Consider the following 12,184-nt stretch of genomic DNA (forward strand, 5'->3'; position numbering starts at 1 on the left):
GGCTATATCACAAGCTGCTCCAAAAAGATCTCATAGACATTCCACATATTCCTTTCCTTGAGATCCACTACAAACTGATTTTCCCAGTCCACCTGCGGATCGATGTCTCCCATGATTATTGCAATAGTGCCTTTCTTACATGCCTTTTCATCCACATCCTGGCTACTGCTAAGAGGCCTGTACACAACACCCATCAGGGTCTTATCTCCTTTGCAGTTCCTCAACTGTACCCACACAGATTCTGATTCCATATCACTTCTTGCTACTGATTTTATTTAATTTCTCACTAAGAAGTCCACTCTGCTCATCTGCCTACCTGTTCACTAGGATATTTAGTTCCAACCCGGATCCCCTTGCAGCTACCTATCTGTGGCACTCACAACAACATACCTGCCAATTTCAATCTGCACTACAAGCTCATTTACCTTGGTTTGTAGACTGTGTGCATATAAGTACAACACCCTCAGTCCTGCATTGACTGCTCCCTTTCTCATAGTTGTCTCTTTATCCTCTCTGCCTGAAGTTAGATTCATGACCCTTTCAATTCTCTGTGTTCTATTACTTGTTCTGGAAACTTTAATAACTTCTGCTGAGCCCTTTCCCCTTTCAATGTTTCCCCAATTTTCCATGCAACTGCAAACACTCACCACCCTCTCCGACCGTATCGCCCTCCCCCCATCACCGCCCCCCCACCCACCATCCCACCATCTCCCTACTATTTAGTTTAAAGCCCCATCTACAGCCCTAATTATGTGATTTGCCAGGACTCTGATCCGAGCATGATTTAGGTCGAGTCTATCAGGTCAGCTCCGTCCTTCCCCAGTACTAGTGTCAATGTCCCAAGAATTCAAACCAAGTTCCTCAACACCAAACTTTGAGCCACGCGATAACCTCTTTAATCTTATTGACCCTGTGCCAATTAACATGTGACCCAGGTAGTAATCCAGAGATTACTCTGGATGTGACCTCTTCTTCCTGACTGAGTGTAGGTTACTACAAGTGCAGCAAGTAATTGGGAAGGCAAATGGGATGTTGGCCTGATGAAGGGCTTTTGCCCGAAACGTCGATTTTCCTGCTCCTCGGATGCTGCCTGACCTGCTGTGCTTTTCCAGCACCACTCTAATCTAGACTCTGTTTTCCAGCATCTGCAGTCCTCACTTTTGCCCATTGGAAAGACGTTGTGACAGCTAACCGGATAGCAGGTATTCATAAAGTGTATAGCTTTTGGCTGCAGAAGTTGTCACTGTGAGTCAATGGAATTGTTTCCAGTTTGTGCACAACTCCAAGTTTACTTGGGAGGTTTACGTGACCATGCAGTCAGTGGCCCTCTGGACCCGGAGAATCCTGAAGTTATTGGTCCTAAATCTCTCCACACTAGATCTCTCCTCTGGGTGTAGAGAATGTTATGAAATATGCAACTTGGAAGCAGTGCAAAAGCCTCATTTATGCAGAAGTGCAGAGAGGTTTGTGAAATGTGACAGATTTTCTTTTCCTGGAAGATTGCAACAGTATAAAAATAAAGTGCTATTTTGATCTTGACTGCCACAGTCAGTGCAGTTCTGATAGTGCTGTCGGTCTCCCAGCTGACATTCTTCCTATCCACTACAGTAAGATGAAGCCTGTTCTCCTGTTAATGAATATTAACGAGTTTTACTAAACTTAATCAGTCACAAAGCAAAATAATGAGGGCATCTTTCTGAAACTCAGCTCCAGTTGTGTGTGTGATCTGACATCATTATCTCATCACTCTTTTCTCACATGTTAAGTGGTTATTTTTAGAGTAAAGGTATAGTTAATGTCCACTGTCTCTCCTTGCCACTTCATCCTGCAGCGGTTAGTGCTATTCTTCCTGGACTGATGTCTTCCTCCATTCCTCATGCAGGTTAAGGAGAGCCCCTAGCAGAATGAACATGACGGGTGGCATGGTGGCTCAGTGGTTAGCATTACTGCCTCACAGTGCCTGGGTCCCAGGTTCGATTCCAGCCTTGGGCAACTGTCTGTGTGGAGTTTGCACATTCTCCTTGTGTCTGCGTGGGTTTCCTCCGGGTGCTCCAGTTTCCTCCCACATTCCAAAGATGTGCAGGTCGGGTGAATTGGCCATGCTAAATTGTCCCTAGTGTTAGGTGCATTAGTCAGAGGGAAATGGGTCTGGGTGGGTTACTCTTCGGATGGTCGGTGTGGACCGGTTGGGCTGAAGGGCCTGTTTCCACACTGTCGGGAATCTAGTCTAATCTGATGATGCATTGTTCCCTTATCCTAGTCATTTCTACTAATTCCATTACTTTTCTGGGTGAAATCCTCAGAGAATTTCCATAATGAAAGTTGGTGAAATCTGGATCAAGGGCTGAATCGCCTCATGTTCTGACTGTGTTGGTTTTGAGGAGTTTCGTGGAGGGCTTCTCTCCCTGAGCCATGAAAACTCCTGTCATGCAATTTTCTGCTGCCCACCTCACCAAACATGCATTTGGCTTTCATGGTGCAGCTCTTGCACTGTGTTGTGGTCAGCAGAGGAGAAGGTGCTTGATGACACTGGGACTTTCTGGCATTCACATCATGGGTACCATACTCAAACACTAGCTGTCCACCATTTTAAATACTACAAGCCCTGAACATCCCTTTGGATGTTGCTGTGCAATTTCAAGTAACATCACTGAGAGAGGCACCCCACTTCACAGACAGGGACCGAGAGATCCTGGTGGATGGGATGCTACAAAGGAGAGTCATCCTCTTTCCCCAGGACCACCAGAGGACACTGTCAGCTAAGTCTGAAGTTTCTAAGTGGGTCAGTGTGGTGTCCATGATCTGAAGTGATGTACTGCAATGTGCTCTGCAAGGGTCAGTACCACCACCTTCCCTTTGCTACCTCACACTCATTCTAAATCTGCCTCTGTATCCACCTCCTACCAAGGCTCATGTTCTGCCAATCTCACTGCTCCATGTAATATCTTCCCTCAGTGGCCTCACACATCAGGTTACTAACCCTCCCTGCCCTCTGAGCTCCCTAATTACTCACTCACTCACTCACTCAGCACACCTCACCACCCATCCATACCTCACCTCCACTAACAGCTTTTCCAGCTACTTGCATCTCACGCAGCCCCTCCCATTATCACAAAAGGGTTTGAAGAGTCAAGGTGGGTGGCAGGGTGGCCAACATTCGGTTCTTCACCTCATATAAAATTCTTAGCTTATCGGAGAAAATCATGACTGTTCATGTGGAGGTGGCGAGGCTTCTATGTCTTGGCAACCAAATAAGATTCATTGAGCTGCTCTGCTCTCCCAAAACTACTACTGTGAATGTATTCTTAACAAAGTCAAGCTTCCAACCCTCTGGCACAACCCATTTCCTCTCTTGTCTTCCACAGCATCCTCACAGCCTCTGCCCTGCATGAGGCTAGTCCCTCCAGCCTCAGCTCCTCCGCTACCTCTGGGGATGAAGTTACAGATCCTTCAGAGGCTGCACTTGCAAAGCTATCTCTTCCTTCAACCACCAGCTCAGATACTGACGCCTCAGCTAGTTTAGAATCAGGGATGCGTTCTGGTAAGTATGTCATTGCCACATTTCTGTGGCTGGCTGAAGAAGCAGCAGCCCAGGTTACCGGCACTGAGAGGACTGCCAGAGATCAGTCACCTGCTCAGTCGGAAAAGGCATAGTGGAATCGACTAATAACAACGTCTGCAAATACCTTTACAGGAGGAGAGGCCCGTTTGTTGGTGCACTCAGTAAACTGGATCAGATGCTGGATCAACACTTCTAATACTGTGCTGTGTTATGTCACAGCTAACCAAACTTAATCAGCCTTGCTATCACGGGATTCACAATACAGTGAAATTAAAATATTCAATGACTGTCAAAATTGTTCTTAAGCAATCTTTATGAATAACAGATATCAGTCACCAGTTTATTACATAAACAGAAATTAACAATTTATTGTTAATATAGTAACTGTTGAAAAGCAAAGCTAAATTACAAGGTAATCTAATTAAACTCAATGCGTTAAATCCAATCTTCTTTGACACAGCGGCTCAGTAGTTAGCACTGCTGCCTCACAGCGCCAGGGATCCAGGTTTGATTCTAGCCTTGGGTGACTGAATGTGTGGAGTTTGCACATTTTCCCTGTGTGTCTGCGCGGGTTTCCTCCGGGTGCTCTGGTTTCCTCCTACAATCCAAAGATGTGAAGGTTAGGTGAATTGGCCATGCTAAACTGCCCATAGTTTTAGGTGCATTAGTCAGAGGGAAATGGGTCAGGGTGGGTACTCTTCGGAGGGTCGGTGTGGACTTGTTGGGCCAAAGGGCCTGTTTCCACACTGTCGGGAATTTAATCTAATCTAATCTCATCTAACCATAACCCCACTCACATATGCAGGCAGACACAGTTAAGGATAAATTAAAAGAGATAATAGAAGAGTTGTAATTTGCCGGTTTGATAACCTTTTCAATAATAAGCACCATGCCTTTATGGAAACTTTGAACTCCATGTTGTGTGACTGGCACATAGGATTGGATCTTGCTTGAATTTCAAAGTTACCAGAGAATGCAAACAGCTTCCAACCAGCTCTGTGGTACATTCACTTATCTGTTATAAACTGGGATTCTTTTCTTAAACAATTCCTCTATTCTGTAAAACTGGATATAAAACTAGAGAGTGTAAAACTTAGCAGCTATTCTCTGAAAGATTCTTAATGCAACAAACCTTTTGATTTGATTTGATTTATTATTGTCACATGTACTGAGAAACAATGACAAATATTGTTTTGCATACTATCCAGACAAATCACAACTTACATAAGTACATCAGGATTATGAAACAAAATGCAGAATATAGTATGACAGCTACAGAGAAGGTCCAGAGAAAGATCAACCTAACATATGAAAAGTCTCTTCATAAGTCTGACAAGATGAAGCTGTTCTTGAATCTGCTGATAGAGTTTCCAAACACTTTTGTATCTTCTGCCCGATGGAGTGCAGGTCTGTTTGCATCTCCTGCAGCCACTGGGCATTCTGCTGTAGAGGGAGGGGCTCTTTGACTATGTTGGCTGCTTTCTCGAAGCAGTGGCAAGTATAGACAAAGTCAATAGAAGGAAGGCTGCTTTTCATGATGGACAGGGCTGTGTTCATGCTCTCTGTAATTTCTTGGGGTCTTGGACTGAGCAATTGACATACCAAGTTGGATAGGATGCTCTCTATGGTACATCTGTAAAAATGGTGAGGGTCATTGTGGACAGTCAAATTTCCTTACCCTTCACAGGGAGTAGAGGCATTACTAATCTTCTTTGGTTTCTCTTTCTTTTCAACATTCTCTATGCTTGGTTGGCCACCACTAACCTCCTCTTGATTGACCAGTTCAACATGTAACCAGTTGACAGTCCTTGACCTGAAAAGATCCAGGTGGCAAAATGTTTGCAGTGTTCTTAGAACAATCTTTCCAGGCCAGTTCTCAAAATGTAAACATTAGTTTGTTTGTTCTCACGTTTTCTTTAAAAAAAAACATACTGCTGTTAAAGTTCAAGGAATGATTTTCAACTTCAACTGATGGTCCCAAACTCAAAAATAAAAAAAACAGAAAAACAGCACAAGTCTCAACAGCTGGCTTTAGCATGCATCTGGCTGTCTGTCTCTATGGACAGATTATCAGTTGGAAAGCACAGCAGAATGCCCAGTGGCTGCAGGAGATGCAAACAGACCTACACTCCATTGCTTTAGCCATTGATGCTCAGCAATAGCAAGGCAAAAGGGGAACAAAGGGCCTCAAACTTTACTGCAGATGTCCCTTTCGGTAAAGGAGACAAGATGGTGTCAGTGAGAACACAAATGGAGGAGTAAGCACACAGAAGCGCCCCCGAAGACTCCTATTAAGACATTCCAGAATGGTCAGCCCCTTCACCCTCCCTGTGGACCCTAGTCTTGTGGAAGTTGAAACTGAAGAGAGTGAGCCTGCATCTGGGCAGCACACTGTCAGCATGTCTAGGCCCAATAGCGACAAATGTCCCTGGGGTCATCTATCCAAATCTGCAAGACCAAGAGTTTACACTGTAGGGCAGAGACCCTCCACCCCAGCTGTGGATCCCGGAGTGCACTTAGATTTAGTTAGGGCCAAGGAGAAAAAAAAATTTCAGTGACACTTACTTGGCAGTGGTAATGCTTCAATGTAAACAGGATCTCATACATGTAAAACATTGGCACTTTAAATCATCATAAGCATACAACTTATGTTAATGAATGTTGCATTATGTTATGCATGTTAATTTTAAATCTGAGAAAGTTTATTTTTTAATTAAGAACAGTATGAAGAGATATGGGCCAGAGGCAGGTATATGGAATTAGATCAGCCATGATCTCATTGAATAGTGGACCAGACTTAAGGAGTTTAATGGCCTACTCCAGTTCTGATGATCCTAGGATAGTCAATCAGCTCTGTAATGACCCTCTGGTTGATAATTTCCGGCACAAGTTTCAACTCTTTTCTCAAACTCTAAATATGTAAACATGAAGAATCCATTTTAGCCTTTGGAGTACATTAGTACCTTTCATAGTGAGGGAAAATGCACTTGCAACAAATAAATATTTTAAATCTACACAACAATTTGATCTAGAATCAAACCACAAAAGACCAGAATGAGCCATTGAAACAATTTGCTTTGCATCTTTACCGAACTACTGACACCTAATCCTACATCAAATTAATTTTAAATAGTTGGCATAAGCAAATTATTTTATAAAGATCCATGGATCTATGTTTTACATTCTAAAGATGGCGCTGACTCAAACTCATTCTTGATTTTGTCCCAGCTTTTCTTAACTGTCTTTAATAAATCATATTTGATGAATTTTCATAATATATCTTCCTATTGATTGCCAAGAGGAAAATACATAATTTTGTAACTTGCTTTTCATGAATAGTATATTTGGCTAACAGATTTTCCTGAGTGATAACTTTATCTTTGTTAGATGCCTTCACATATATTTTAAATCAAATCAAGCAACTGACAGTTCTGTTATCACAGCAATTATCTTTATACAGCTTTATAACAGCCAGCTAAAATAAGAAAAAAGCATGAAGTGGCATTATAAATATATTTAAGCTTACTACAAGACCTAATCACTCATTTACTTCAGTGATAACTTCAGTATTATTCCATTTTTGTTTGGTTGCAGTAATGTCTGCATCTAAAATGGATTCAAGACTGAACATGTTCACTTGGTTACTTCATTTACTTTTAAAATAACTTCCACGTTTACAAGCAAAGGATTCTTGTTGCATTATGTTTAAATTCAAACTAAGATTAAAATGTGCAAGCAAATTTTCATGGATGAAGAATTCCCTTTATATCACTAAAATTATAAGTGATTTGTTGTCTTCGATAGGAATGCCACATGTCCAAATTGAGGGCAGAAATTGGCAAGCTGGATGATTGAAATCTCAGATAACAATTATCCTGCGCATTTTAAAAAATGTTGTTAAAGCTTTCCATGAACATGGGAGAAATAAGGCTGAGGAGTTTATTATTATAACATATGCTCAATCACCATATTATGGTGCAAACCTCTGCATATACACTTTTATTTTGTGTCATGTGTTTCAGCTTGACTGAATTAATAGCAATGCTAACTTTGGTCAGAAGGTTGAGGCTTATACCAATATCTGAGCTCTAAATCCAGGCTGAAAGTTCACAAGTGAGAAAGGTGCTCTCTTTCAGATGAAGTGTTCGGCAGAAAGCCCTATCTGCACGTTTCCGTTGATTTTTTTAAAAAATATGTCGTTCAAGGGATGAGGAGAGTTGCTAGCATTTATTGCGCATATGTAATTACCCTGAGAAGGTGGTCAATTTCCTTCTTGAACCTCTGCAGTCCTTGGTGTGTAGGTACAACTATGTTGTTGTTTGGAAGGAATTATTATTCTAAGTTGATGAGATAGTTCTCTTAACACCCTGACACAAATGCTTCCCTTAACCAACACCGTCTAAACAAGGGTATGGTGCTGGAAAAGCACAGCTGGTCAGGCAGCATCTGAGGAGCAGTAAATTCAATGTTTTGGGCAAAAGCCCTTCATCAACATCATCTAAGAAAGAGTCAGATTAGTAGGTCACTCATTTAATTGAACGTTTGTTGGATTTGTTTGAATTCACTCGGGGACACAGGACAAGATGGTGGCAAGCTTCTCAAGGACAACTAGGGATAGGCAATAAATGGCGGCCCAGCCAGCAATGCTCATGTCCCATAACTGAATTAAGCATCATGAAGACTAAAATTCCAAACAATTGCCAACATTGCTTTGTAATTTTGAATTAAAAGTTATGATTATAACAAATGGGACTAGATTAATTCAGGATATTTGGTCGACATGGGCAAGTTCAACTGAAGGGTCTGTTTCCATACTGTACAGCTCTATGACTATATGATTAAATAGACAAATTACATCTTCTTCATCTTGTGTATACTAATAGTTCAGGAATATCTTTGTTACTCTCGATTTGGAGATGCCGGTGTTGGACTGGGGTGTACAAAGTTAAAAATCACGCAACATCAGGTTATAGTCCAACAGGTATAATTGGAAGCACACTAGCTTTCGGAGCGAGGCTCCTTCATCACCTGACTATCACCTGATGAAGGAGCGTCGCTCCAAAAGCTAGTGTGCTTCCAATTAAACCTGTTGGACTATAACCTGGTGTTGTGTGATTTTTAACTTTGTTACTCTCAACCATCAGGTGGAGCTCATGTACCTTGTTTGTCTTAGCTGAGGTTTTGAAGTTTCATCAATGTGGATTTAAATTTCCATTGTTAACAATAACAATGAAATTTAAACTGTAACAACAATATTGAAAAATAAAGATAACTGATACTCTGCATAAATTGGACCATTCACTGTGAGGACTTATAATTTTCATGGAAACTTGGATTGAATTGTGGAACATGTGCCCAGTGCATAGCAGAAATCCAAAAAGCCATCAGATAATGAAAACTAAATTTGACATATTCAATCAAATAAATCTATATCCTTGTCCATTGCGATAATAGCTATTTATAAACAAACTCTTGGTTGCCAAATTACAGCCTATGTCCAACGTCTGATAGTCAACTATTAAGAGTTTTAGAAAGCCTCAGAAATTATAGAACCAGAGAGTTAAATCTTGTTATGTGGAATCCTAAAACAAACTGGTTTTGTTCACAGAAATTGGGATCAACTTTGACCACATCTGGCAGAAAACCTTAACAGTTCTGAATCCGATGAAACCAGCAGATGGCAGCATTATGAATGAGACTGACCTGACAGGACCAATCATTTTCTGTTTGGCATTTGGAGCCACTTTGTTGCTGGTGCGTTGAAATGTCAATCCAAAGAACATGACAGGAGAAATAATTTACTTACATGTTGCATTCTTCTTGTTTGATATTAACTTTTTTAGATATCATCAGTTGCTTCATTATGATAATCATCGGAATTGCTGTTCTTTTATTATTTTTGAAATGTCATATGTGCCCCAGGTTGTTCCTTCTCAAAAAGCAACTAGTTTGATGTTCACATTATTTATATGACAAAAAAAATGTACAAGGGAAATTTTAGCCTGATTTGCATTATTTCTTCAAAAGCTTTACGCAATGAGGGAAAGGAACAGACACATATTTTGCATTTCAACAAAATATCAGATGATCTGCCAATGTATAATAACAGTATCATTTTTTTAAGTACCAGAATTAGATGGAGCACTATCTTTGAAATTTGTTTACTCATATTTCTGTGTCCATCAAAGTGAGGGATGTTACTGCTAGAGTCTGGAACACTTTTACACTTGTATTGCAAACTGTCAGCATCAAGTGTTCTGAGATTAGGCACAGTACTAGTTAGATATAAAGCCTTGGGGGTCCATTACTGGTAGATGCATGTAACAAGACCACACACTATAGCTTCGCATAGCAGGAAGTTGGGAAAGCCCTACTCCTAACTTGATAGATGGAAAATTGTTCACAGAACACTGTCAATTTCCTGAAACACCCAGCCATTGGGAAGGCTCCCCACTGGCTACAAGCATGGATAAAATCATCTCTGAGATTATTATTGGCATGCATACAGAGATATCATTTCCTTTCATTGTTTTGAAACACCTAGGGAGTAGAAATATTAAATAATTACTTTGTCTCAGTTTTTACCATGAAGACTAACATTGTAGGCATGATGATAGATCAAAATAAAATTGAGCATTTAAGATAGAAAGGATAGATAATTGATAAACTAATTAAACTTATAGGATAAAACCCCTGGCCTGGATGGATTGCACCCATGCTTATTAAAAAGAACTTAGGAAAGAAACAACAGAGGTACTATTACATATGTATAAAAATTAATTAGAAAAGGGAATATTGCTAGAGGCTTGACACAAAGCCTGATTCTTATATTTGAAAAGGGAGATAGAACAAACTAAAGGGACAAAGATCAATTAATTTGGTGTCAGTAGAAGGAAAGACAATAGAATCCCTAGTCAATCCCGAACAAAAATTGAGAAACTGAAAATACAGTGAAGTGTGGTGAACACCAATTTCTTCATAGCCAACTGCCGCCGTGATATTGACTGCCTCAACCTCTCCACCCCTCTTACCCACTCCAACCTCTCGCCCTCGGAACGTGCAGCCCTCCACTCCCTCCATTCCAACCCCAACCTCGCTATCAAACCGGCAGACAAGGGAGGCGCGGTAGTAGTTTGGCGCACCGACCTTTACACCGCTGAGGATAAACGCCAGCTCGCGGATACCTCCTCCTACTGCCCGCTTGACCATGACCCCACCTCCCACCACCAAACCATCATCTCCCAGACTATCACCTCAGGGGATCTCCCATCCACCGCCTCCAACCTCATAGTTCCACAACCCTGCACCGCCCATTTCTACCTCCTGCCCAAAATCCACAAACCTGACTGTCCCGGCTGACCCATTGCCTCAGCCTGCTCCTGCCCCACCAAACTCATCTCTGCAAACCTTGACACAGTCCTGTCCCCCTTAGTCCAAGAACTCCCCACCTACGTTCGGGACACCATCCACGCCCTCCACCTGCTCCATGATTTTCGCTTCCCCAACCCCCAACGCCTTATCTTCACCATGGACATCCAGTCCCTATACACCTCCATCCCCCATCACGAAAGCCTCAAAACCCTCCGCTTCTTCCTTTCCTGCCAAACCAACCAGTACCAGTGGGCAGCACGGTGGCACAGTGGTTAGCACTGCTGCCTCAAGGCGCCAGAGACCCGGGTTCAATTCCCACCTCAGGCGACTGACTGTGTGGAGTTTGCACGTTCTCCCGTGTCTGCGTGGGTTTCCTCCGGGTGCTCCGGTTTCCTACCACAGTCCAAAAGATGTGCAGGTCAGGTAAATTGGCCATGCTAAATTGCCCGTAGTGTTAGGTAAGGGGTAAATGTAGGGGAATGGGTGGGTTGCGCTTCAGCGGGGCGGTGTGGACTTGTTGGGCCGAAGGGCCTGTTTCCACACTGTAAGTAATTAAAAGTAAAGTAATCTAATTGTACCCTTCCACTGACACTCTCCTTCGATTGACTGAACTGGTCCTCACTCTTAACAACTTCTCCTTCCAATCCTCCCACTTCCTCCAAACCAAAGGAGTAGCCATGGGCACCCGCATGGGCCCTAGCTATGCCTGCCTCTTGGTTGGATATGTGGAACAGTCCATCTTCCGCAGCTACACTGGCACCACCCCCCACCTTTTCCTCCGCTACATTGATGACTGTATCGGCGCTACCTCGTGCTCCCATGAGGAGGTTGAACAGTTCATCCACTTTACCACTTTCCACCCCAACCTCAAATTTACCTGGACCGTCTCAGACTCCTCCCTCCCCTTCCTAGACCTTTCCATCTCTATCTCGGACGATCGACTCAACACGGACGTATACTATAAACCAACTGACTCCCACAGCTACCTAGATTACACCTCTTCCCACCCTGTCCCCTGTAAAAACGCCATCCCTTCCCCGCATCTGCTCCCAGGAGGACCAATTTCAATACCGAATAACCCAGATGGCCTCCTTCTTCAAAGACCGCAATTTCCCCTCAGACGTGGTTAACGATGCTCTCCACCGCGTCTTCTCCACTTCCCGCTCCTCCGCCGTTGAACCCCGCCCCTCCAATCGCCACCAGGACAGAACCCCACAAGTTCTCACCTAACACCCCACCAAACTCCAGATA

General features: G+C 42.6%; 1 protein-coding gene across 1 annotated transcript in view; it reads left to right on the forward strand.

The window, feature by feature from the left end:
* Positions 1-12,184, forward strand: part of LOC122550739 (protein YIPF5-like) — a 34,852-nt gene that overhangs the window by 9,251 nt on the left and 13,417 nt on the right. Inside the window, exon 4 of the mRNA XM_043691930.1 lies at positions 9,171-9,316. Coding sequence (XP_043547865.1) covers positions 9,171-9,316 — 146 coding nt within the window. The remainder of the gene's footprint in view (positions 1-9,170; positions 9,317-12,184) is intronic.

The sequence above is a fragment of the Chiloscyllium plagiosum genome, chromosome 1 (assembly GCF_004010195.1).
Source record: "Chiloscyllium plagiosum isolate BGI_BamShark_2017 chromosome 1, ASM401019v2, whole genome shotgun sequence".
NCBI classification, from domain to species: Eukaryota; Metazoa; Chordata; class Chondrichthyes; order Orectolobiformes; family Hemiscylliidae; genus Chiloscyllium; species Chiloscyllium plagiosum.